At 50.5% G+C, this 22,137-nt stretch overlaps 2 protein-coding genes across 3 annotated transcripts in view; both read right to left on the bottom strand.

Annotated features, from left to right (window-relative positions):
* Positions 1-22,137, bottom strand: part of LOC122554936 (5-hydroxytryptamine receptor 2A-like) — a 619,268-nt gene that overhangs the window by 456,858 nt on the left and 140,273 nt on the right. The gene's annotated exons all lie outside the window — the stretch shown is intronic.
* On the bottom strand, positions 3,348-21,649 carry LOC148148564 (uncharacterized). Its single transcript, XM_087992317.1, has 4 exons — positions 21,525-21,649; positions 5,553-6,149; positions 4,737-4,967; positions 3,348-3,405 (listed from the first exon to the last, which is right to left on the bottom strand). Exons 1-4 carry the CDS (start codon positions 21,647-21,649, stop codon positions 3,348-3,350), a joined length of 1,011 nt encoding a protein of 336 aa, XP_087848443.1.

Below are 22,137 nucleotides of genomic sequence, written 5' to 3'. Positions count from 1 at the left end.
AGACAAGGACTCCCAAAATCCCTCTGTTCGGCAGCTTTCTGCAGTCTTTCTCCATGTTAATAATATTCATCTCCTCTATTCTTCCTGCCAGTGTGTGTAACCTCACATTTCCCCATGTTATATTGGCTTCCTGTTGATGGATTCCACTGCCTGGTCACTGGGTACCATGACATGGGTATATTTGATGATGCCCTGCACTAGAGGGTAATCCAGCAATACAAGTGAAACCCAATGCCCGCTGCCCCTATGTGGCACAATCTGACATTAAATGAATGTACTGAACAGCTCTGCCTAAGACAGCAGCAGTGACCAGCACATGTGAGAGGTGCTGTTAATGCATGGCATGGACCAGAAGCGAAAACATTCAATGCCACAATGACTCTGGCACAAGCACAGGTTCAGAAACTGGCGTGGGCACACTGGCACTGGCTCAACCTCTGGCGCAGAGACTGCCAAAAAGGCTTTCATTTCGATCTGTGGCACAGCCGTGAGTGTAAGCAATGCCAGCCTAATTACGAAAGCGAGTCAGGAAATGAGGGACAGTACCAAATCGTGGCCCATCACGCCTTCACCCCTCTGATCCTGTTAGGTGACAGGAATTAGACTATCGATCAGAAAGGGCCCTTTGTTTGTTTATCTAGTAATAGGTCTTGACTGATTGAATTTGGATCTACTTTAGAAAGATTACAGACAGAGAAGGACAGCAGAGAAAAGGTCCTCACAAACCGGAAGCCTGGGATTAACGCATCTGAGTGAGGATGGAACTGGTAATGAAAACGTCGTGAAGTTTAACATGGTCGATAAGTAGGGAATCACGAGTGGGGAGATAATGTTGGAATCTATTCTCAAAGACATGGTGCAAGGCCCTCAGCAAATGACAATGTGGATCGGCAGAGTGAACACAATGTAAGCAAAGTTGTTTTTGGACAAATCGAGAAACTGGATCTAATTTGTAAGGTGCCACAGCAGTTCCAAATATCGCGTGTGAAACGGAGGCACAGTGTCGTCTGCTCTGGAGTGACTCCCACATTGCCCTATTCCCTGCAGGGTTCCCGGGGAGAGTACACACTGCAGCAGACAGGGTAATGTTATAAAGGCATCGTGTACTCCCGTTCGGAAGGGACGGCGTCGACAGAAAGGGAAGCTGCAGCAATGGGCAGCAAGCTGCTGCCTCCTCACCCTGAAAACCCCAGGGTGATGGGGATAGTGCGCCCAGCCGGGGGAAAGGCTGCCCACATCATGCCACTGGTGCCAGAAGAGGTGCCACATCTTAGCCATGAGCAAGAATGTCAAAGAAAGGAGCTCAGAGGGACTGGGAGCCATTTCCGAGAGTAGCTAATGCCCACCCAGCTCTCGTCCCACTCAGCAACCACAACCCTCATCACTCTGATATAGGGGCTGATGAAGGGTTTGCCTGAAATGTCGACTCTCCTGCTCCTTGGGTGCTTTTCCAGCACCACACTCTCAACTCTGATATAACCTATACCACCCTTATACAACACCTCAGCCATCCCCATCTTCCAATCACACCAGTCACACTCACGGACACAGACACACACACAGACACATACACACGCACACAGACACAGACACAGACACGCACACAGACACAGACACGCACAGACACACACACGCACACAGACAGACACACACTCAGACACACACACACATCCACAGACACACACAGACACACACATGAACACAGACACACACCCACACAGACACAGACACACACATGCACACACACACAGACGCAGACACAGACACAAACACACATACACACATGCACACAGACACACACAGACGCACACACACACAGACACACAGACACAGACATGCACATGCACACAGACACACACACGCATACAGACACACAGACACGCACGCACACAGACTCAGACACACACACAAGCACACAGACACACACGCACACTGACACAGACACGCACACACAGACACACACAGACACACACATGCACACACATGCACACAGACACACATAGACATATACACACGCACAGACACACACGCACAGACACACACGCACAGACACAGACACACACACGCACACAGACACACTCGCACAGACACAGACACACACACACACAGACACACACAGACACACACATGCGCACAGACAGACACACACACGCACACAGACACACACAGACACACACATGCGCACAGACAGACACACACACGCACACAGACACACACAGACATGAACATGCACACACAGACACACACACAGAGACATGAACATACACATACACACAGACAAACACACAGACATAAACATGCACACACAGAAAGACGCACAAACACTCACGTACACGTGCATTCACACAAACACGCCCAAATGCATGTGTGCGCACACACACTTACAGAAACACACACCTCCACACCCAACTGCAAACCCGCAGCTATTCAGCGACAGTACACTGACCCACAGGGCAGAATTCTGTTCCAGTGAAGGGGCGAGGGGTGGGGTTCCGATCCGGGTGAAGAGCCAATGAGGAGGCTGCACTGCTCCTGATGCAATGGATCAGCAATCTGATCAATGGGACCGAAATGTTCACCCAGGCTCCCATCCCAAAGGAGAGTTACTGAGACCAAAATGTTCCCTCAGCTTTCTCTCCACGGATGTTGCCAGACCTGCTGAGTTTCTCCAGTGATTTCTGATATTGTTTCTGATTTCCAGCATTCTGCACTGATTTAGTTTTGTTTCTGTTTGCTGTTCAGCTCGCATCTTATTGAAGTTCCTATTATGCACTGACCCAAGGTTAATTAACCTTCCAGTAAAGGACCTTGGTGGAATTGAGTGTCCATAATAGGTTAGAATTCAGCTTGAGTTTGCAAGCAATTTACTTAAGCCATAAATCAAGATCTTCAATTTGGACAAGAAGAAAATATCTACTGATATGAGGAACAAGTTGGATGAGGAAATTAGATTGCATGACAAGGCCATAGATAACTACTGACTGCTGTTTAACAATTAATTCATGGTTCACAACAAACATATAACTCTCTGAAGAAATAAAAAGGGTTGCATAAGCACAGTGGCTCAGTGGTTAGCACTGCTGCCTCACAGTGCCAGGGACCCACGATTCAATTCTAGCCTTGGGTGACTGTCTGTGTGGAGTTTGCACATTCTCCCCCTGTCTGCGTGGGTTTCCTCCGGGTGCTCCAGTTTCCTCCCACAGTCCAAAGATATGCAGGTCAGGTGGATTGGCCATGCTCAGTTGCCCGTAGTGTTCAGGGGGTTAGCAATCAGAAATGCAAGGTTACAGAGAGGGCGGTGAGATGCTACTCGGAGGGTCAATCGATTCAATGGGTCGAATGGCCTGCTACCACAATGCAGGGATTCTGTGAAAAACACTCAAAGGAAAAGGGGTCCATTTGCGGCTAAAAAGGGAAATTAAAGATATTATTAGGATAATGGAAGAGGCTTCAAACGTGACTGCAGAGGAGAATGAAGGAGGTAATTGAGAGGGTTTCCCAACGCAGATAAGCAGCACCACAAACATCAGGAGAAATGTGCAAGAGGCTTAAAGACAGAGACAAAACGATAGGATATTGATGAGACAGAGCTGGAGGTGCTGGTGTACAGGGAGCTGGAGGTGCTGGTGTACAGGAAGCTGGAGGTGCTGGTGTACAGGGAGCTGGAGGTGCTGGTGTACAGGGAGATGGAGGTGATGGTGTACAGGGAGCTGGAGGTGCTGGTGGAGAGGGAGCTGGAGGAGCTGGTGCACAGGGAGCTGGAGGTGATGGTGCACAGGGAGCTGGAGGTGCTGGTGTACAGGGAGCTGGAGGTGCTGGTGTACAGGGAGATGGAGGTGATGGTGCACAGGGAGCTGGAGGTGCTGGTGTACAGGGAGATGGAGGTGCTGTTGCACAGGGAGCTGGAGGTGCTGGTGCACAGGGAGCTGGAGGTGCTGGTGTACAAGGAGATGGAAGTGCTGGTGTACAGGGAGCTGGAGGTGCTGGTGGAGAGGGAGCTGGAGGTGATGGTGCACAGGGAGCTGGAGGTGATGGTGCACAGGGAGCTGGAGGTGCTGGTGCAGAGGGAGGTGGAGGTGCTGGTGCACAGGGAGCTGGAGGTGCTGGTGTACAGGGAGGTGGAGGAGCTGGTGTACAGGGAGCTGGAGGTGCTGGTGCACTGGGAGCTGGAGGCGCTGGTGTACAGGGAGCTGGAGGTGATGGTGCAGAGGGAGCTGGAGGTGCTGGTGCACAGGGAGCTGGAGGTGCTGGTGCACAGGGAGCTGGAGGTGCTGGTGTATAGGGAGATGGAGGTGCTGGTGTACAGGGAGATGGAGGTGCTGGTGCACAGGGAGATGGAGGTGCTGGTGTACAGGGAGCTGGAGATGCTGGTGCACAGGGAGATGGAAGTGCTGGTGCACAGGGAGCTGGAGATGCTGGTGCACAGGGAGATGGAGGTGCTGGTGTACAGGGAGCTGGAGGTGCTGGTGCACAGGGAGATGGAGGTGCTGGTGTACAGGGAGATGGAGGTGCTGGTGCACAGGGAGCTGGAGATGCTGGTGCACAGGGAGATGGAGGTGCTGGTGCACAGGGAGATGGAGGTGCTGGTGTACAGGGAGCTGGAGATGCTGGTGCACAGGGAGATGGAGGTGCTGGTGTACAGGGAGCTGGAGGTGCTGGTGCACAGGGAGATGGAGGCGCTGGTGTACAGGGAGCTGGAGGTGCTGGTGCACAGGGAGATGGAGGTGCTGGTGTACAGGGAGCTGGAGGTGCTGGTGCACAGGGAGATGGAGGTGCTGGTGCACAGGGAGCTGGAGGTGCTGGTGTACAGGGAGCTGGAGATGCTGGTGCACAGGGAGATGGAGGTGCTGGTGTACAGGGAGCTGGAGGTGCTGGTGCACAGGGAGATGGAGGTGCTGGTGTACAGGGAGCTGGAGGTGCTGGTGCACAGGGAGATGGAGGTGCTGGTGCACAGGGAGCTGGAGGTGCTGGTGTACAGGGAGATGGAGGTGCTGGTGCACAGGGAGATGGAGGTGCTGGTGCACAGGGAGATGGAGGTGCTGGTGCACAGGGAGATGGAGGTGCTGGTGCACAGGGAGATGGAGGTGCTGGTGTAAAGGGCGCTGGAGGCGCTGGTGTACAGGGAGCTGGAGGCGCTGGTGTACAGGAAGCTGGAGGCGCTGGTGTACAGGAAGCTGGAGGTGCTGGTGTACAGGAAGCTGGAGGTGCTGGTGTACAGGGAGCTGGAGGAGCTGGTGGAGAGCGAGCTGGAGGTGCTGGTGCACAGGAAGCTGGAGGTGCTGGTGGAGAGGGAGCTAGAGGTGCTGGTGCAGAGGGAGGTGGAGGTGCTGGTGTACAGGGAGGTGGAGGTGCTGGTGGAGAGGAAGCTGGCGGTGCTGGTGCACAGGGAGCTGGAGGTGCTGGTGCAGAGGGAGGTGGAGGTGCTGGTGTAAAGGGAGCTGGAGGTGCTCATGTACAGGGTGCTGGAGGTGCTGGTGTACAGGAAGCTGGAGGTGCTGGTGTACAGGAAGCTGGAGGTGCTGGTGTACAGGAAGCTGGAGGTGCTGGTGTACAGGGAGCTGGAGGAGCTGGTGGAGAGCGAGCTGGAGGTGCTGGTGCACAGGAAGCTGGAGGTGCAGGTGCAGAGGGAGGTGGAGGTGCTGGTGTAAAGGGAGCTGGCGGTACTGCTGGAGTGGGAGCTGGAGGTGCTGGTGGAGAGCGAGCTGGAGGTGCTGGTGGGGAGCGAGGTGAAGGTGCTGGTGTACAGGCAGCTGGAGGTGCTGGTGTATAGGGAGATTGAGGTGCTGGTGCACCGAGAGCTGGAGGTGCTGGTGGAGATGGAGCTGGAGGTGCTGGTGTACAGGGAGATGGAGGTGCTGGTGGAGAGAGAGCTGGAGGTGATGGTGCACAGGGAGCTGGTGGAGAGGGAGCTAGAGGTGCTGGTGCACAGGGAGATGGAGGTGCTGGTGTACAGGGAGATGGAGGTGATGGTGTACAGGGAGCTGGAGGTGCTGATGAAGAGGGAGCTGGAGGTGATGGTGCACAGGGAGCTGGTGGAGAGGGAGCTAGAGGTGCTGGTGCACAGGGAGATGGAGGTGCTGGTGTACAGGGAGATGGAGGTGATGGTGTACAGGGAGCTGGAGGTGCTGGTGGAGAGGGAGCTGGAGGAGCTGGTGCACAGGGAGCTGGAGGTGATGGTGCACAGGGAGCTGGAGGTGCTGGTGTACAGGGAGCTGGAGGTGCTGGTGTACAGGGAGATGGAGGTGCTGGTGTACAGGGAGATGGAGGTGATGGTGCACAGGGAGCTGGAGGTGCTGGTGCACAGGGAGATGGAGGTGCTGGTGTACAGGGAGCTGGAGATGCTGGTGCACAGGGAGCTGGAGGTGCTGGTGCACAGGGAGCTGGAGGTGCTGGTGCACAGGGAGCTGGAGGTGCTGGTGTACAGGGAGATGGAGGTGCTGGTGTACAGGGAGATGGAGGTGATGGTGCACAGGGAGCTGGAGGTGCTGGTGTACAGGGAGCTGGAGGTGCTGGTGTACAGGGAGCTGGAGGTGCTGGTGGAGAGGGAGCTGGAGGTGATGGTGCACAAGGAGCTGGAGGTGCTGGTGTACAGGGAGCTGGAGGTGATGGTGCACAGGGAGCTGGAGGTGATGGTGTACAGGGAGATGGAGGTGCTGGTGTACAGGGAGGTGGAGGTGCTGGTGCACAGGGAGCTGGAGGTGCTGGTGCACAGGGAGCTGGAGGTGATGATGCACAGGGAGCTGGAGGTGATGGTGCACAGGGAGCTGGAGGTGCTGGTGTACAGGGAGCTGGAGGTGCTGGTGTACAGGGAGATGGAGGTGCTGGTGTACAGGGAGATGGAGGTGATGGTGCACAGGGAGCTGGAGGTGCTGGTGTACAGGGAGCTGGAGGTGCTGGTGTACAAGGAGATGGAAGTGCTGGTGTACAGGGAGCTGGAGGTGCTGGTGGAGAGGGAGCTGGAGGTGCTGGTGGAGAGGGAGCTGGAGGTGATGGTGCACAAGGAGCTGGAGGTGCTGGTGTACAGGGAGCTGGAGGTGATGTTGCACAGGGAGCTGGAGGTGATGGTGCACAGGGAGATGGAGGTGCTGGTGGAGATGGAGCTGGAGGTGCTGGTGCACAGGGAGATGGAGGTGATGGTGCACAGGGAGCTGGAGGTGCTGGTGTACAGGGAGCTGGAGGTGCTGGTGTACAGGGAGCTGGAGGTGCTGGTGCACAGGGAGATGGAGGTGCTGGTGTACAGGGAGCTGGAGGTGCTGGTGCACAGGGAGATGGAGGTGCTGGTGCACAGGGAGCTGGAGGTGCTGGTGCACAGGGAGATGGAGGTGCTGGTGTACAGGGAGCTGGAGGTGCTGGTGCACAGGGAGCTGGAAGTGCTGGTGTACAGGGAGATGGAGGTGCTGGTGTACAGGGAGCTGGAGGTGCTGGTGTACAGGGAGCTGGAGGTGCTGGTGTACAGGGAGCTGGAGGTGCTGGTGTACAGGGAGATGGAGGTGCTGGTGTACAGGGAGCTGGAGGTGCTGGTGGAGATGGAGCTGGAGGTGCTGGTGTACAGGGAGCTGGAGGTGCTGGTGTACAGGGAGCTGGAGGTGCTGGTGCACAGGGAGATGGAGGTGCTGGTGTACAGGGAGATGGAGGTGCTGGTGCACAGGGAGATGGAGGTGCTGGTGTACAGGGAGCTGGAGGTGCTGGTGTACAGGGAGCTGGAGGTGCTGGTGTACAGGGAGCTGGAGGTGATGGTGTACAGGGAGACGGAGGTGCTGGTGCACAGGGAGCTGGAGGTGCTGGTGCACAGGGAGATGGAGGTGCTGGTACAGGGAGCTGGAGGTGCTGGTGTACAGGGAGATGGAGGTGCTGGTGCACAGGGAGATGGAGGTGCTGGTGCACAGGGAGATGGAGGTGCTGGTACAGGGAGCTGGAGGTGCTGGTGTACAGGGAGATGGAGGTGCTGGTGTACAGGGAGATGGAGGTGCTGGTGGAGAGGGAGATGGAGGAGCTGGTGGAGAGGGAGATGGAGGAGCTGGTGCACAGGGAGCTGGAGGTGCTGGTGTACAGGGAGATGGAGGTGCTGGTGCACAGGGAGATGGAGGTGCTGGTGCACAGGGAAATGGAGGTGCTGGTGCACAGGGAGATGGAGGTGCTGGTACAGGGAGCTGGAGGTGCTGGTGTACAGGGAGATGGAGGTGCTGGTGCACAGGGAGATGGAGGTGCTGGTGTACAGGGAGCTGGAGGTGCTGGTGCACAGGGAGATGGAGGTGCTGGTGTACAGGGAGCTGGAGGTGCTGGTGCACAGGGAGATGGAGGTGCTGGTGTACAGGGAGCTGGAGGTGCTGGTGTACAGGGAGCTGGAGGTGCTGGTGCACAGGGAGATGGAGGTGCTGGTGTACAGGGAGCTGGAGGTGCTGGTGTACAGGGAGCTGGAGGTGCTGGTGTACAGGGAGATGGAGGTGCTGGTGTACAGGGAGATGGAGGTGCTGGTGTACAGGGAGATGGAGGTGCTGGTGCACAGGGAGATGGAGGTGCTGGTGCACAGGGAGATGGAGGTGCTGGTGCACAGGGAGATGGAGGTGCTGGTGCACAGGGAGATGGAGGTGCTGGTGCACAGGGAGATGGAGGTGCTGGTGTACAGGGAGCTGGAGGTGCTGGTGCACAGGGAGATGGAGGTGCTGGTGCACAGGGAGATGGAGGTGCTGGTGTACAGGGAGACGGAGGTGCTGGTGTACAGGGAGCTGGAGGTGCTGGTGCACAGGGAGATGGAGGTGCTGGTGCACAGGGAGCTGGAGGTGCTGGTGCACAGGGAGCTGGAGGTGCTGGTGCACAGGGAGCTGGAGGTGCTGGTGCACAGGGAGCTGGGAGGTGCTGGTGTACAGGGAGCTGGGAGGTGCTGGTGCACAGGGAGCTGGGAGGTGCTGGTGCACAGGGAGATGGAGATGCTGGTGCACAGGGAGATGGAGATGCTGGTGCACAGGGAGATGGAGGTGCTGGTGCACAGGGAGATGGAGGTGCTGGTGCACAGGGAGATGGAGGTGCTGGTGTACAGGGAGATGGAGATGCTGGTGCACAGGGAGATGGAGGTGCTGGTGTACAGGGAGATGGAGATGCTGGTGCACAGGGAGATGGAGGTGCTGGTGCACAGGCAGCTGGAGGTGCTGGTGTACAGGGATCTGGACATGCTGGTGTACAGGAGCTGAACGTTCTGGTGAGATGGAGGTGCTGTGTTGGGAGTCTGACTTTATTGTTGTTTGTTTGAGGCCAGTGGGTGAAGGCCGTTTGCTTTAATTTCCCTGAGGACCCCTGGCAATAACGGCAAACATCCCGACTAAATATTGCAGAAAGCGAACAGTTCTGTCAGCCTGGTCTTTCTGACCTCGGGAGGAAGTCACACCAAGTCCTGTCTCAACAGCGATGCTGTGATCATCTGTCAGTGAGCTGTGTGACAGCGTGGAATAGCCTGAGGATACAGCTTGATCCTGCCCTTGTGCTGACCATGTATCCCTGAGCACTCTGTCCTTGCTGCATCATTACAATGAGAATGACTGGTGCAGCGTTATCCTGTTATTGAATTGGAGATGTTCCAGGAGGGTTCTTCAAGTCTAGCCCATTGGATGTCAATGTGCTAGATATGGGATTCATGTGGACAGTGCCCATAGTGAATGCCCTCAGATGTTGGTGTCCGATATCCAACATGGAGAATTCTCAGCATCCAATTTGCTCGTGGTGGGTGACAGGTTAGGCAGCTGTGTATTACTGAGATGAGGATATGTAGGTGATAAGGTCATTAACAAGCAATCAACCCTATATCAGGCAACTCACCACTGCTCAGCGGCAATCTCACCTCCACCCTCAGAAGGTAGCTCAAAGATGCAGCGAGTTGATTTGGAATGGGCCTTCCCAGATTTCCTGTGGGATTCTGTCATATTTCTCCCATATCCCACATCATTCAGGCCACTATGGATTTCTACTCATAGTCTCACAGTCTCAGGAGAAGGGGGTTGACCATGTAAAATTGAGAAAAGACATTAACATTATGAAATGTGCTTCCCCTGTTAAGGCATCATGTTGGGGTAATGGGACATGCAGCACGGTGGCTCAGTGGTTAGCATCTCTATGACTCTAATGGGATTCATGTGGACAGTGCCCATAGTGAATGCTCTCAGATGTTGGTGTCCGATATCCGTATCCTCGCAGCACTAGGGACTCGGGTTCAATTCCAGCCTCGGGTGACTGTCTGTGTGGAGTTTGCACATTCTCCACGTGTCTGTGTGGGTTTCTTCCCACAGTCCAAAGATGTGCTGGTTAGGTGAATTGGCCATGCTAAATTACCCCATAGTGTTCAGGGATGGGTGGGTTAGGTGCATTAGAGTCATAGAGATGTACAGCATGGAAACAGACCCTTCAGCCCAACTCATCCATGCCGACCAGATATCCCAACCCAATCTAGTCCCACCTGCCGTTAGTCAGGGGTAAATGCAGGGGAATGGGTCTGGGTGGGTTACTCTTCGGAGGGTCGGTGTGGACTTGTTGGGCTGAAGGGTCTGTTTCCACAGTACAGGGATTCTCTGATTTCTTCACTCAGTTGACCCTTCTAGGACGCCGTGATTGATTCAGGCACTGGGTACATTCAAGGCCAAGACTGATAGATACTTGTGGGATTGAAGGACACGGGAGAGGGAAACTGTAGATGAGGTTGATGGATGGAGGAAGCTCAGAGAGATGAATGGGTTTACTTCTCTTCTTAATTCCTGGGCAATTCTTGTGGTTGCATGTCCCATTACTCCAGCGTGACACCTTACGGGGGAAGCAAAGTCCATAAAAAAGTCAAATTCCCTGATTCCTATCCAGTTGGGGGGAGGAGAATTACTCTCAGTTGTCTCTTTTGTCTGCAGGCAAAACAGTCACTATGTGATTCTCATGCAAATACACAACACCTTTGACCCATTCAGTCTCAAACAATCCATTCACCAGGCCCCCTGTGGCTTGCAAAAGGAGTCCAAACTAGCGGAAGGAAATTTTTCAGTTCAAGGTTACAGCTACAGTTACCATCTTCTGAAATCCCAGTGGTATGCAATAAAAAGTTATTTACTCGAATACTCAAAGGCAGTTAATGTCTCAATCCATGCGGAACAAATCCTTTTGTCACATTATCTCATTAAGTTAACACATTTTTAATCAGTTGTAGCATATTAAAGATCCTTTCCTGATACAACACTGCCTGGAAAATTAGCTGGAATTAATCCAGAGTGCTCGACAGGAAACCACAGTTTGGGGCTTTGCAAATATGCAAAAGTGTGTGCATGTGTGTGTGCGCACGCATGCTTGTGTGTGTGCACGCATGTGTGCATGTGTATACGTGTGTGTACGTATGTGTGCGTGTGTGTGTATGTGCATACGTGTGCGTGTCTGTGTTGTGTGTGTGTTCGTGCACGTGTGTGTACGTGTGTGCATATGCATGCATGCGTGTGTGCGCGTGTGCGCGTGTACGCGTGTGTGCCGGCCCGTGCATGCGTGTGTGTGTACGTGTGTGTGCGTGCGTGTGCATGTGTGTGTAGTAGTGTGTGGCGGGGCATTCATTGCTTTCAATTAAATTGCTGCCTAGTTAATTTCTATATTGAGCTGCTTGTAATATTGAAAAGTTCTCTCTCAACCTTCCCAGATCTTATTTGCAGCCTCTTACCTGTCTGTCTCCCACCGGGCCATTTTATCTATCAGCTTGGCTATTCAACCATGACAGCATCACAGCACTGATCCTGATGCCTGTTTTGACTCAAACAGATGTGGTCTTTATAACATAGCTCATTACGTTTAATCAGTAAAACATCACTGCAGACTCGGACTTAACAGTGTGTCACTACGATGGGCTGACAGCGGCAAAATTAAAGACAGCAGAATCCACGTTGAATTACTTTAGGTTTATACAGCACAGCAATGGCACCTCAATGAGGAGGATAACCACTGACTAGGCCACCATTTTAAGGAAGGATCAACAGAAGGTCAACAAAATATCCTTTCCTGTTTCAATTTAGTCGGGGGCAGGTAGTAAAAACCACTGATCTAATAATCCATAACCCCAGGCTAACGATCGAGAGTCATGAGTTCAAATCTCATCAATGGTGGATGGTCAAATTTGAATTCAGTAATATTCAAGATTGAAAGAGAAACTAGCCCAATGATGCCAATGTAACCACTGTTGATTGATGCAGAAACCCATCCACTTCCCTCTGGTGGTTTTCAGAAGGAAATATGCCACCTTCACCTTGTGATTTGATTTATTATTGTCACAGGGTACAGTGAAGAGTTTTGTTTTGCGTGCAGCACAGGCAGATCATACCATACAAAGTGCATTATGGGTAACAGAAGAGAGCGGGGACTACAATGTTCCAGCTCCAGAGAAGGTGCATTAAGAGCGAGATCCATGTTAAGTTTAAAATTTGAGAGGTCCATTCAGCAGCCTAGTAACAGCGGGGAAGAAGCTGTTCTTGAATCTGATGGTACGTGTGTTTAAACTTTTGTATCTTCTGCCTGACAGAAGGGGTTGGAAGAGATTATGACCGGGATGGGAGGGGTTTTTGATGATGTTGGTTGCTTTCTAAAGACAGAGAGAAGTGTAGATGGAGTCCAAGGTTGGAGGGGGTTGGCTTGCATGACGGACTGGGCTGTGTTCATGACTCTCTGTAGTTTCTTACAGACCTGGGCAAAGCAGTTCTCGTACCAAGCCATGAGCATCCGGATAGAAGGCTTTCTGTGGTGTATCTAAAGAAATTGGTAAGCATGTTTATGGACATACCGAATTTCCTTAGCCTCCTGAGGGTGTCAAGGCGTTGTTGTGCTTTCCTGACTGTAGTGTCAATGTGGGTGGACCAGAATCTGGTCAGGCCTCCATCTGACTCCAGGTCCACTGCAATATCTTAATTACCCTCTGGGCAATTAGGGATAGACAATAAATGCTGACCTAGCCAGCGACTCCCACATACCATGAAGGAGTCAAATATATAAGCCCTGGTTATTTCGAAAAGGAGATCAAGGCAGGCCAGATTAACCGAACCAGGATTCACAGCATCACTGATCGGAAAATGTTACTCTCCCAATGAGAGAGAAGAGTCCATCCATGTGTAAATTCAAAAAGTCAGTAAATGGAGCACCAGTCTCCTGTAGATGCAAGCAAAAATGTAGAGGAGGCAGCCCACAGCATTAGGCTGTTCTTTGGAGAGGGGTTACATTAAATTAAAATCTACAAAAGATAAGCGCAAATTGTTCTGGACATATGTTCGAATGACCTACAATGGTATAAACTGAGGACACGTTAGAAGCAAGCACAAACATCTCCAATACAACATGTCACTGGTTATCAGCCCGTTGCCATTTTACAATGCCTCTGTCTCTGTCAGTTCCGAATCTACTTTTGCTCTTATCTCGACTGGCATTTTCTCCGCATGCCAGTGCTGCCAGTGACATGTGAGCCATAGAAATGTCGACAGGACACTGACGTAGCCAACACAGACAGCGGAACACAAATACATTGGCAGAGTCAGACAGAGATCAGCCATGCAGTAAAAAGATTCACAGCCTTCCTTTTGAGAAAACAAGTCATCTGCCATTTCTTTTGTCGGAAACAGGCAAAGGTTTGAGCAAGATGATAATTTTTCTCACCGTCAAATGTCAGCAATCACAGCCACTGCTAAAGTGTCAAAGAGTTTGATAACCTTTCAACAGGGGCAAGGTGCATTTCCAGTCAAAGTTAGAGAGAAGCTCAACGCACAGTTGTCAGTCTGTGGTTTGAAGAAAGGTGTTTAGTTTTTAAAGTCTGTAAGGGGAACCTTTCCATATTATAAGTCTGACAACAATGAAGATGTTTAAGTCCTGTACGTGGAAATGTTGTGAAATACAACACAAAGAGGTGTCAGAGAGTGACCACGATTCAAGAGGTTGCAATTGTTGGAAAGTTTGGTTCTGATAATAATTAAACTGGTCTGCCTGGTAAAGATGTTGAGGCTACTGCAGTTTAAAACAGTCATTCCATTATTTCCAACTATGACCTACTTCCACAAGGTCTACGGGACATGTCTGTCTCTATCAAGGACTGAGCGGCCATATGGGCAACGTGCACTCTGACATCACACAGCTTTCAAACCCTCTTATGCAACATCTCCTCCCAAGTCATGGTCCTGATTATGATTTTACATCCTTTCATTTTTGAGGTTATTTTTAAATACTGACCCATTATCACTCTCATCTCAAGAATCATAGAATGGAAGTAGGCCATTCGGCCCATCAAGGTCACACCAATCCTCTGAAGAACAACCCACCCACATCCACACCCACCCCCCCCTACCTCGTCCCTGTTGCCCTGCATTTCCCATGGCTAATTCGCCTAACCTGCACATCCCTCAATACTATGGGGCAATTTCCCACGGCCAATCCACCTATCCTGCACATTTTTGGACTGTGGGAGGGAACTAGGATACCCAGGGGAAACCCACGCAGACACGGGGAGAATGTGCACACAGACAGTCGCCCGAGGGTGGAGGTGAACCTGGGTCTGGAATTGAACTGAGGTCCCTGACGCTGTGAGGCTGAGATGCTAAGCATTGAGCCACCGTGTTGACCCATCAGGCTTTGTGACTCTCCCTGATCATGTTCTTGTGTGACGCGGGGAAGCTGTCGGAATATTTTAGACCTTCCCTGTCTTGACTTTGACGGTTTTCATTGGACTGTGATTCTTCCTGCTTTTTTCCGTTTCAACTGTGGTTTATCCAAATCAATGTCTGTTTGCACATTGCTGCCTTTGATATGTTGAAATAAAATTTTCCTTTTTCTCCTTGTGACACCTGCTGGTGGTTATTCTCGATTAAATATCCACTGATTTACTTCTCTCTGGACAAACATTCTTTCTCTGTTTCCTTCTCTGATTCATACACTTCGACCTTCATTTCATTTTGCGGGGTGTTTCTACTACTGTATCTCCTATTCCTGTTTAGTGCTTACTGAGCTATTGACGATTTCTCCCTATTCTGCATATTGAGAACATAAGAAATAAGAGCAGGCCATTCAGTCCCTCAAGCCTGTACTAATATGCAACAAGATCATGGTTCATCTGCCCAGATCTCAACTCCTCATTGTGCAGCTCAGCATGACCCTCAATTCCCCGAGGTTTCAAACACCTACCTTTTTTAAATACTTCCGGTGACCTAGCCTCCCCCAAGTCTGCGGTAGGCAATTCCAGACATTCACTACCCTCTGGAAGAAGAAATTCTTCTGCAGCTTGGTTTGAAATGAGTATTCACTTATTCTGTAACTGTGTCCCTTGTCAGAGATTCCTGTACTCATCTTCTCAACATCGATTCCTGTTAAGGCCACTTAGAATCTCGTACGTTTCAATAAGATCACCCTTCAATCCTCTAAACTCTAATGATTAAAAGCCTGACCTGTTTAGACATGCTTGACAAGTCAACAGCTTCATCCCAGAGATCAGCTGAGTGAATCTCTTTTGAACTGTCTTCAATGCCACTACATCCTTTCCCATAGGGAACAAACTTGTAACAGTACTCCACATGTGGACTCATTAACCCCTTGAAACAAGACTTTACTGTTTTTCCAACTCCTCACTGATAAAGACCAAAATTCCATTTGCTGCCTTAACTACTTGCTGCACCTGGTTGTTAACTTTTTTGCCTTTCATGCCCAAGACACAGACTTACCATAATAATTTATAAGTCCTAAGAACGATCTCAGTTCAGACATATTTTCTGATCCAGGGCCCCTGACAATAGCCTCCATCTGCCAGCCACATTCCCTCACCATTGATTCTGTGGCCTAGCTACTTTAGGGAGCCTTTAAAAACCTTACATGTCTCCCTTTTTATTTGAAGGCGGTGTACCTGCAACCTTTCAGATTTTTCAAATACGCCCTTCAGAGGATCCAGGAACCAAACTATTGTCTGGGTACTCCTGGGGACACAGAAATTCACTCATAACCCTCTGGAAGAGAGTCAGCACTGAGGTGATGGCAAATGGCTTATAGCAGAACTGTCCCCTGTGCGTCACTGGGACCGCTTTGCTACTCCCACCTACAATTAGGCCGGAGACAGATCCATTTTTCCGAATTTTGTTCCCCTGCCAGTCCAATGACTGGAGGGTGGGTATTGACCCGCATGCAGCGATGGGTGGGACTGTGATATTAAAGTCACCACAAATCCTCACTGCGTCATCTGTTTTTAACATCAGGACATTTGGAGCCGCCCAGTCACTGGTGGTTTACTGGTTCCAACGCTCCCAGGCTCGGCAGCCATTGTGGTTCTGCCTCCACTTTAGGCCGAATGGCAGACTTACATGACACAGATTCCTTGGACAAGACTCCCAACGGAAATCTAATTTCTATGCCTTTCATTTCCCCCAGGGTTCCCTTGAAGATATCCTTGTACCCATCCAAAATCTCGAGTAAACTTATTTCTGAGGCAGTTCAGCACCTTGGTCTCATAGCTGCATTTTTAACCAGCCTTTCAGTGGCACCACTTGTCCTGTGAATGTCCGTGCTGTTGTCTTAGTGGGCTTTAATGGCAGTGCCTTTATCTTTTCCCTGGATATTGATTGGGGACACTGGTGCACCCATATATCCCCTTCCATCTTTACAGTCTTAGCCATTATTTGGGAAGAACCCAGATATGGTCAGCTTCAGCCTGTACCAGCAGGTGTGAAACCAAACCTCTGCTTTGCTCACAGACCTAGCTCACACCCGGTCTACCCCATGGCTGGTGACCTGTACCTAACACCTTGTTCTCTGAATTGCTGCTTTATACCCCTGCCCTTATAGAGTCATAGAGATGTACAGCACGGAAACAGACCCTTCGGTCCAACTCGTCCATGCTGACCAGATATCCTAAACTAATCTAGTCCCATTTGCCAGCACTTGGCCCATATCCCTCTAAACCCTTCCTATTCATATACCCATCAGGATGCCTTTTAAATGCTGTAATTGTACTAGCCTCCACCACTTCCTCTTGCTTGAGTTGTTCTTGGCAATTTCGGGCAATTTGACCCCCTCACTTGCACCTGCAGCACTGGGTCTCCCCCGCGTCCAACACGTTGACTCCTTGTGACCCCACAGGCAGTATTCTCCAGCTCGGAGTGCACTCTGCTGAGCCTCTGTGATTTGATGCACACGGGCGCGGTCACAAAGTTATGTTGATTTGCTGGCGGGCTGCTCCAACAAGATGGCACTTTTGAAAGTGTCTGGAAATCCAGGCCACCCCATGTTAACAGCTTCCTTTGGATGGCTTCATGTTAGAGGCCACAAACCAAACGGTCCCACAAGGCAATTTAAGGAAGCCTCCGAATTTGCAACGTTCCACTAACCTCTTTAAGGTGGCCATCAGTTGGGGGATGGACTCTCCTTTGCACCATATCTGTGTATAAGGACAGAAACGTTCTGCGATTATCAGTGGCTTTGGTGCAAAATAACTCCCCAAAACTTTGCTTAGTTCTTGGTATGTCTCAAGTCATGATGGTCTTGCTCCCAGCGGTACTCAAGAAAACTGGTGCAATTATGTCTTCAGCCACCTTAAAATCTTCAAAATCTTCGGTGTACAGTGACCAACACTCTGTCCCTCCAAGAAAGGGTCCCATCTCTCCAAATTGGCTGCCATTTTGTTTACTTGCCACTCTAGTCCAATAGCAATTTGCAGCCTGAATCCCACTGGTGAACCTTGCCCCTGGTCAGCTGCTCCCTTACTGACTGTGTTAGCATACCATTTTTTCCTGGCGTCACCCGCAGCCTGAGTCCCTTCGGAGCTGCTCTCTGCAATGACTTTGGTAAGCGTCCAGAGAGTACTCCCCTCTTTGGCCCTTAGCCGAAGTCCCCTCACAACTGCTGCTGTCAGCCCACTTCCTAATGCATACTGTTCTTCTCTGGTATCGACCACAAGCCAAGTCGCTTCGCGACTCCTTCCCTCCACAATACTGTCACAAACGCACAGTTGTATGGAGTCTGGGTGACGTCCTTCTTCATAACAAAACAAAATGGTGTTCGCGCAGAGTTTGTGGCCCAAAACCAATCCTCGTTGCCAGTTTTGTGTTTGTGGTTCACGAGAACCATAAATAGAACACCTGGTACACGGAGGGTTAACTGGAGTAGGGGAATACTTTATTGTGTGTTCTCTCAGCTCCACGGTCACTCGAAGACTGCCCCTCTTGCTCACGCGTCTGGGTCACCTGACCAAGTCTCTTAAAGGGGCAGCACGCTCCCCCCTCCCCCAACTACATACATAATAGGTAGCAAGTTGAGGATCATCCATCAGGTAGAACAACATGCCACACTGATTTGAGTCATGTTTTTAAGTTTGTTCATTGTGCTTTGACAACACATGGGTTGGAGTATTGCCAATGACCCAAGCTCATTACTAGCTATGAATTTTTTTACAATAGTCTGCGATGCTATTGTTCAGTATGATAACCCTCACAGAGGGTCAGTGGTCTTGCGACCCATCTAAGACACTTACATAAAGGCATGTTACTCTTGCATTGTGCAGAGGAATATCTTGCTAAATCCGTTGACTATCGTCAGCCTCTAGCTTTCCTATAGATACACAGAATATAGAACCAGCAGTGGGCCATTCAGCTCCTCCATTCAGAATGCTCATGGCTGATCATCCAACATCGTGCCTTGTCCCCATATCCTTTGATCCCTTTAACCCGAAGAGTTATAGCTAACCCCTTCTTAAAAGCATTTAATGTTCTGACCTCAGCTGCTATCCATGGTAGAAAACTCTACAGGCTCACCCACTCTCTGGATGAAGCCATTTCTCCTCAACTCTGTCCTGAATGGCCTACCCTGGATCCTTACACTGACCTGTCCTGGTAATGATCAGGAAGCCTGATCTGAAGCTGTTAAAACTAAATACTTGAGGTAAGTGGGAGGCACCCAGGTTTTAGATTAGATTCCCTCCAGCATGGAAACAGGCCCTTAGGCCCAATAGGTCCACACCAACCCTCCGAAGAGTAACTCACCCAAACCCCCTTTCCCTCTGACTAATGTACCTAATTTGACAATTGAGCATGGCCAATTCACCTAACCTGCACATCTTTGGACTGTGGGAGGAAACCCACGCAGACACAGGGAGAATGTGCAAACAACACACAGACGGTCACCTGAGGTTGGAATTGAACCCGGTACCCTGGTGCTGTGAGGCAACAGCGCTAACCACTGAGCCACTGTGCTGCCTCAGTGTTCTTGGGACATTTGAATGAACAAGCCAGTCCCTGAGAATGAAATGGTTCCTGCCACCACCACTACCTACATTGTTCAAGCCAGAGGTACTGAGTTACTCACCTGTGTTTTTGATCTATATCCGTCTCACTTGTTGAAGTTTTCCTGGCATTTTAATTGTTATCCTTCCAGATTTCCAGCATCCATACTGTGCGGTTTCTGCCTCGTTTTATAGGAAATTCTGTCCAGACCTACTGAAACGATGCTGTCAGCAATTGTGTTTCGAAAGGGATTTTTGTTGCTGGAACTGAGTTGGCTTCTTCCTTTTCAAAAGCCTGTGATCGGATGTGAAATTTCACCGAGACGCTGTTTGTTGTGAACTGAAGGGTGTTCGGTCATTGTGGGTTGGAGGTGAATTGGTAAATATCACAGGGAATCGTTTTGGACAGTTATTGACTTCTGGGATAGTCTAACTTCAATCAAATACCCTCCATTTTTATACATTTACGGCGGCTGTGCTTAAACAACAGACAACTTGCCAACATTCCCACTCAGCCATGACTGAGGCCAAATCCCCCGACCAGGAAACCCAGAGACTGAAGTGCAGTCCCTACTTTTCAAAACCATGTTTCAAAAATACTTCATCTGCTGAACGCATACACAAGCTCATGAAAGGTGCTAGCTCAATGCAAGTCTGCCTTCCTTTCTGAATCCCTTTCCATCTGCATTCCTCTCTTTTTCCTTCCCTTTCCTCTATCAATGTCAACCTCAAAAACATTTCTTGCTGTCTAGTCAGACTGACCCTCCAGTGCAGTAGTGAGGGGGTGCTGCACTGCCAATGAACCACCCCAACCATGTCACTTGGATATAAACATTTTCATGGTTTTACTTCAAATAAGAGCACTGGTTAACACGTATCACACAAATAAACGTCACTGTTCATGGGATCTTGCTGTACATCATCAGTTCACCGATTCTAACAAAACATGTGCTCCAAAACTACTTTCTTGGTAAAAGTTATAACAGACATCCTGAAACCACAAAGGCTGCTTTAAACATTGAAGCTGTAATAAAGCAAACCCTTCAGCCCATCTAGTCTCGGCTCGTCTTGCTACTCCACGTGAACTTCCCTGGCCCGTTCCCGACACTAGATCTAACAATGCTACTCTCTGGCTGGGCTGCTTACAAACAGGGGCAAAACCTAACCTAGAGAAATGCGTGACTTTGGATAAAGGTGTGGAATTACATCCAGTGAAAATGTATGTCTGTCAGGATATCAGCTCCTGACTTCATTTAACTCAAGCTCTTTTAGGATGTTTGTGTACAAACTCCATAAGCTGCATTGGAGTCAACTCAAGACTTTCACAGAATGTTGAACTCTTAAGACTGGGGAGTGTGGGGATTCTAAGCACATTAAGGATTAATCTCTTTCTGAAATCAAGCCACATGTTCTAAGGCTATATGACATACCATCATAGGATCCCCACAGTGTGAAAGCAGACCATTCAACCCATCAGCTCCACGTCAACCCTCTGAAGAGCATCACATCGCATCACCCATCTTATCCCTGTAACCCTGCATTTCCCACAGCTAATCCACCTAACCTACATATCCCTGGATACTATGGGTAATTTAACACAGTCGATCCACATAACCTGCACATCTTTAGACTTTGGGAGGAAACTGGAGCACCCAGAGCAAACTCACATAGACACGGGGAGAACGTGCAAATTCTACACAGTCGCCTGAGGCTGGAATCGAACCCGGGTCTCTGGTACCGTGAGTCAGCAGTGCTAACCACTGAGCCTGTTATGGTTAGTCTTCAACTTGACTTTAACACTAACTAGTAGTTTCTTTCAGCCTTAGCCAGAAAGAACAATGATCTGCTAATGGTAGCGCCACAAAGAGTTATTCAAACAGGTCCCTTAGACAGAGAGGCCTGTCTGAGGTGTTTAGTGTTTGCTCATTGCAGACAAACAGGAGGCTGGCCGAGCATAGCAAGCCAGGCAGCATCAGGAGGTGGAAAGGTCAATGTTTCCGGTATAACCCTTCTCCTGAAGAAAGGTTATATCCAAAACTTTAACCTCTCCACCTCCCGATGCTGCCTGGCATGCTATGCTTGGCCAGCCTCCTGTTTGTCTACTCTGGATTCCAGCACCTGCAGTATTTTTGCGCCTAGTGTTTGCTCATGGCAGGAGTGAAGTAACAGGTAGGCCAGCATGAAAGAGTATTGCGCAGCAGAACACTGAACTCGCGAATTCAGTGAGTGAGGGTAAAGGTGCTAATTGGGTTTTTTACAGGATGAGGATCAGTCTATAGCAGGGAGCTACCTGATAATAGCAGCCCACTGTTTGATCCTCTCTTGGCCTGGATCCAACTCCAGCATCACCACCGTTTCCCTGGGCCCTCCATAGACACCTCCTTTTTCACCCAGTGCCCACTGAATGGGCATCATGGCTACTTTCAGGACAACCCACACCCCACGTCAGCCCTCACTGTGTAGCTCAGGTACACTCCAGCCTTGTGTGCATCTGCTCCGTTGTTTGACACACATGTACACACCACACATCTTTAACCTCTTAACTTGTCTTCTCACCATGCAATCATTCTGTGCTTACTTTAAGGTTCACAGCATCTCTGGCTTGCGTTACCTCTTACCATAGATCAAAAGCCAGTCAGTTTGTCATTTTTGGCAGCCCAACGAATGGCCATGTTACTGTGTAGTGCTGTGCTGTCTTAATGCCACGCCAACAGCCTGTGCCAGCAACTTTTACAGCAAACTCTCCACACTGGTGCTTCAGCGAAATGGCCCTGTGTAAAAGTCAAAGGGGACCAGCCTTTCATGGGGTCAAGGGGGACTGCGGGGTCAGTCTGGGGCTCTCACTACAATCGGTAAAGGGCCTTACGGTACAGGGAGTCAGACATGTTCAGTCTGCCACTTGG

The sequence above is a fragment of the Chiloscyllium plagiosum genome, unplaced genomic scaffold (genome assembly GCF_037043375.1).
Source record: "Chiloscyllium plagiosum isolate Xiang-an unplaced genomic scaffold, Cpla_swu_hap1 HiC_scaffold_12, whole genome shotgun sequence".
Taxonomy (NCBI): Eukaryota; Metazoa; Chordata; class Chondrichthyes; order Orectolobiformes; family Hemiscylliidae; genus Chiloscyllium; species Chiloscyllium plagiosum.
Note: the sequence above shows the minus strand (reverse complement) of the source record. Positions and strands in the feature narration are given on the sequence as shown.

Coding starts and splice junctions, on each gene's coding strand:
- LOC148148564 (XM_087992317.1), bottom strand. CDS start 21,649: ATGATGCCCATTCAGTGGGCACTGGGTGAAAAAGGAGGTGTCTATGGA. Junction 4,968..5,552: donor ACCAGCTCCTCCAGCTCCCT/GTACACCAGCAC, acceptor CCTGTACACCAG/CACCTCCAGCTCCCTGTGCA. Junction 3,406..4,736: donor ACCAGCACCTCCAGCTCCCT/GTACACCAGCAC, acceptor TTCCCTTTTTAG/CCGCAAATGGACCCCTTTTC.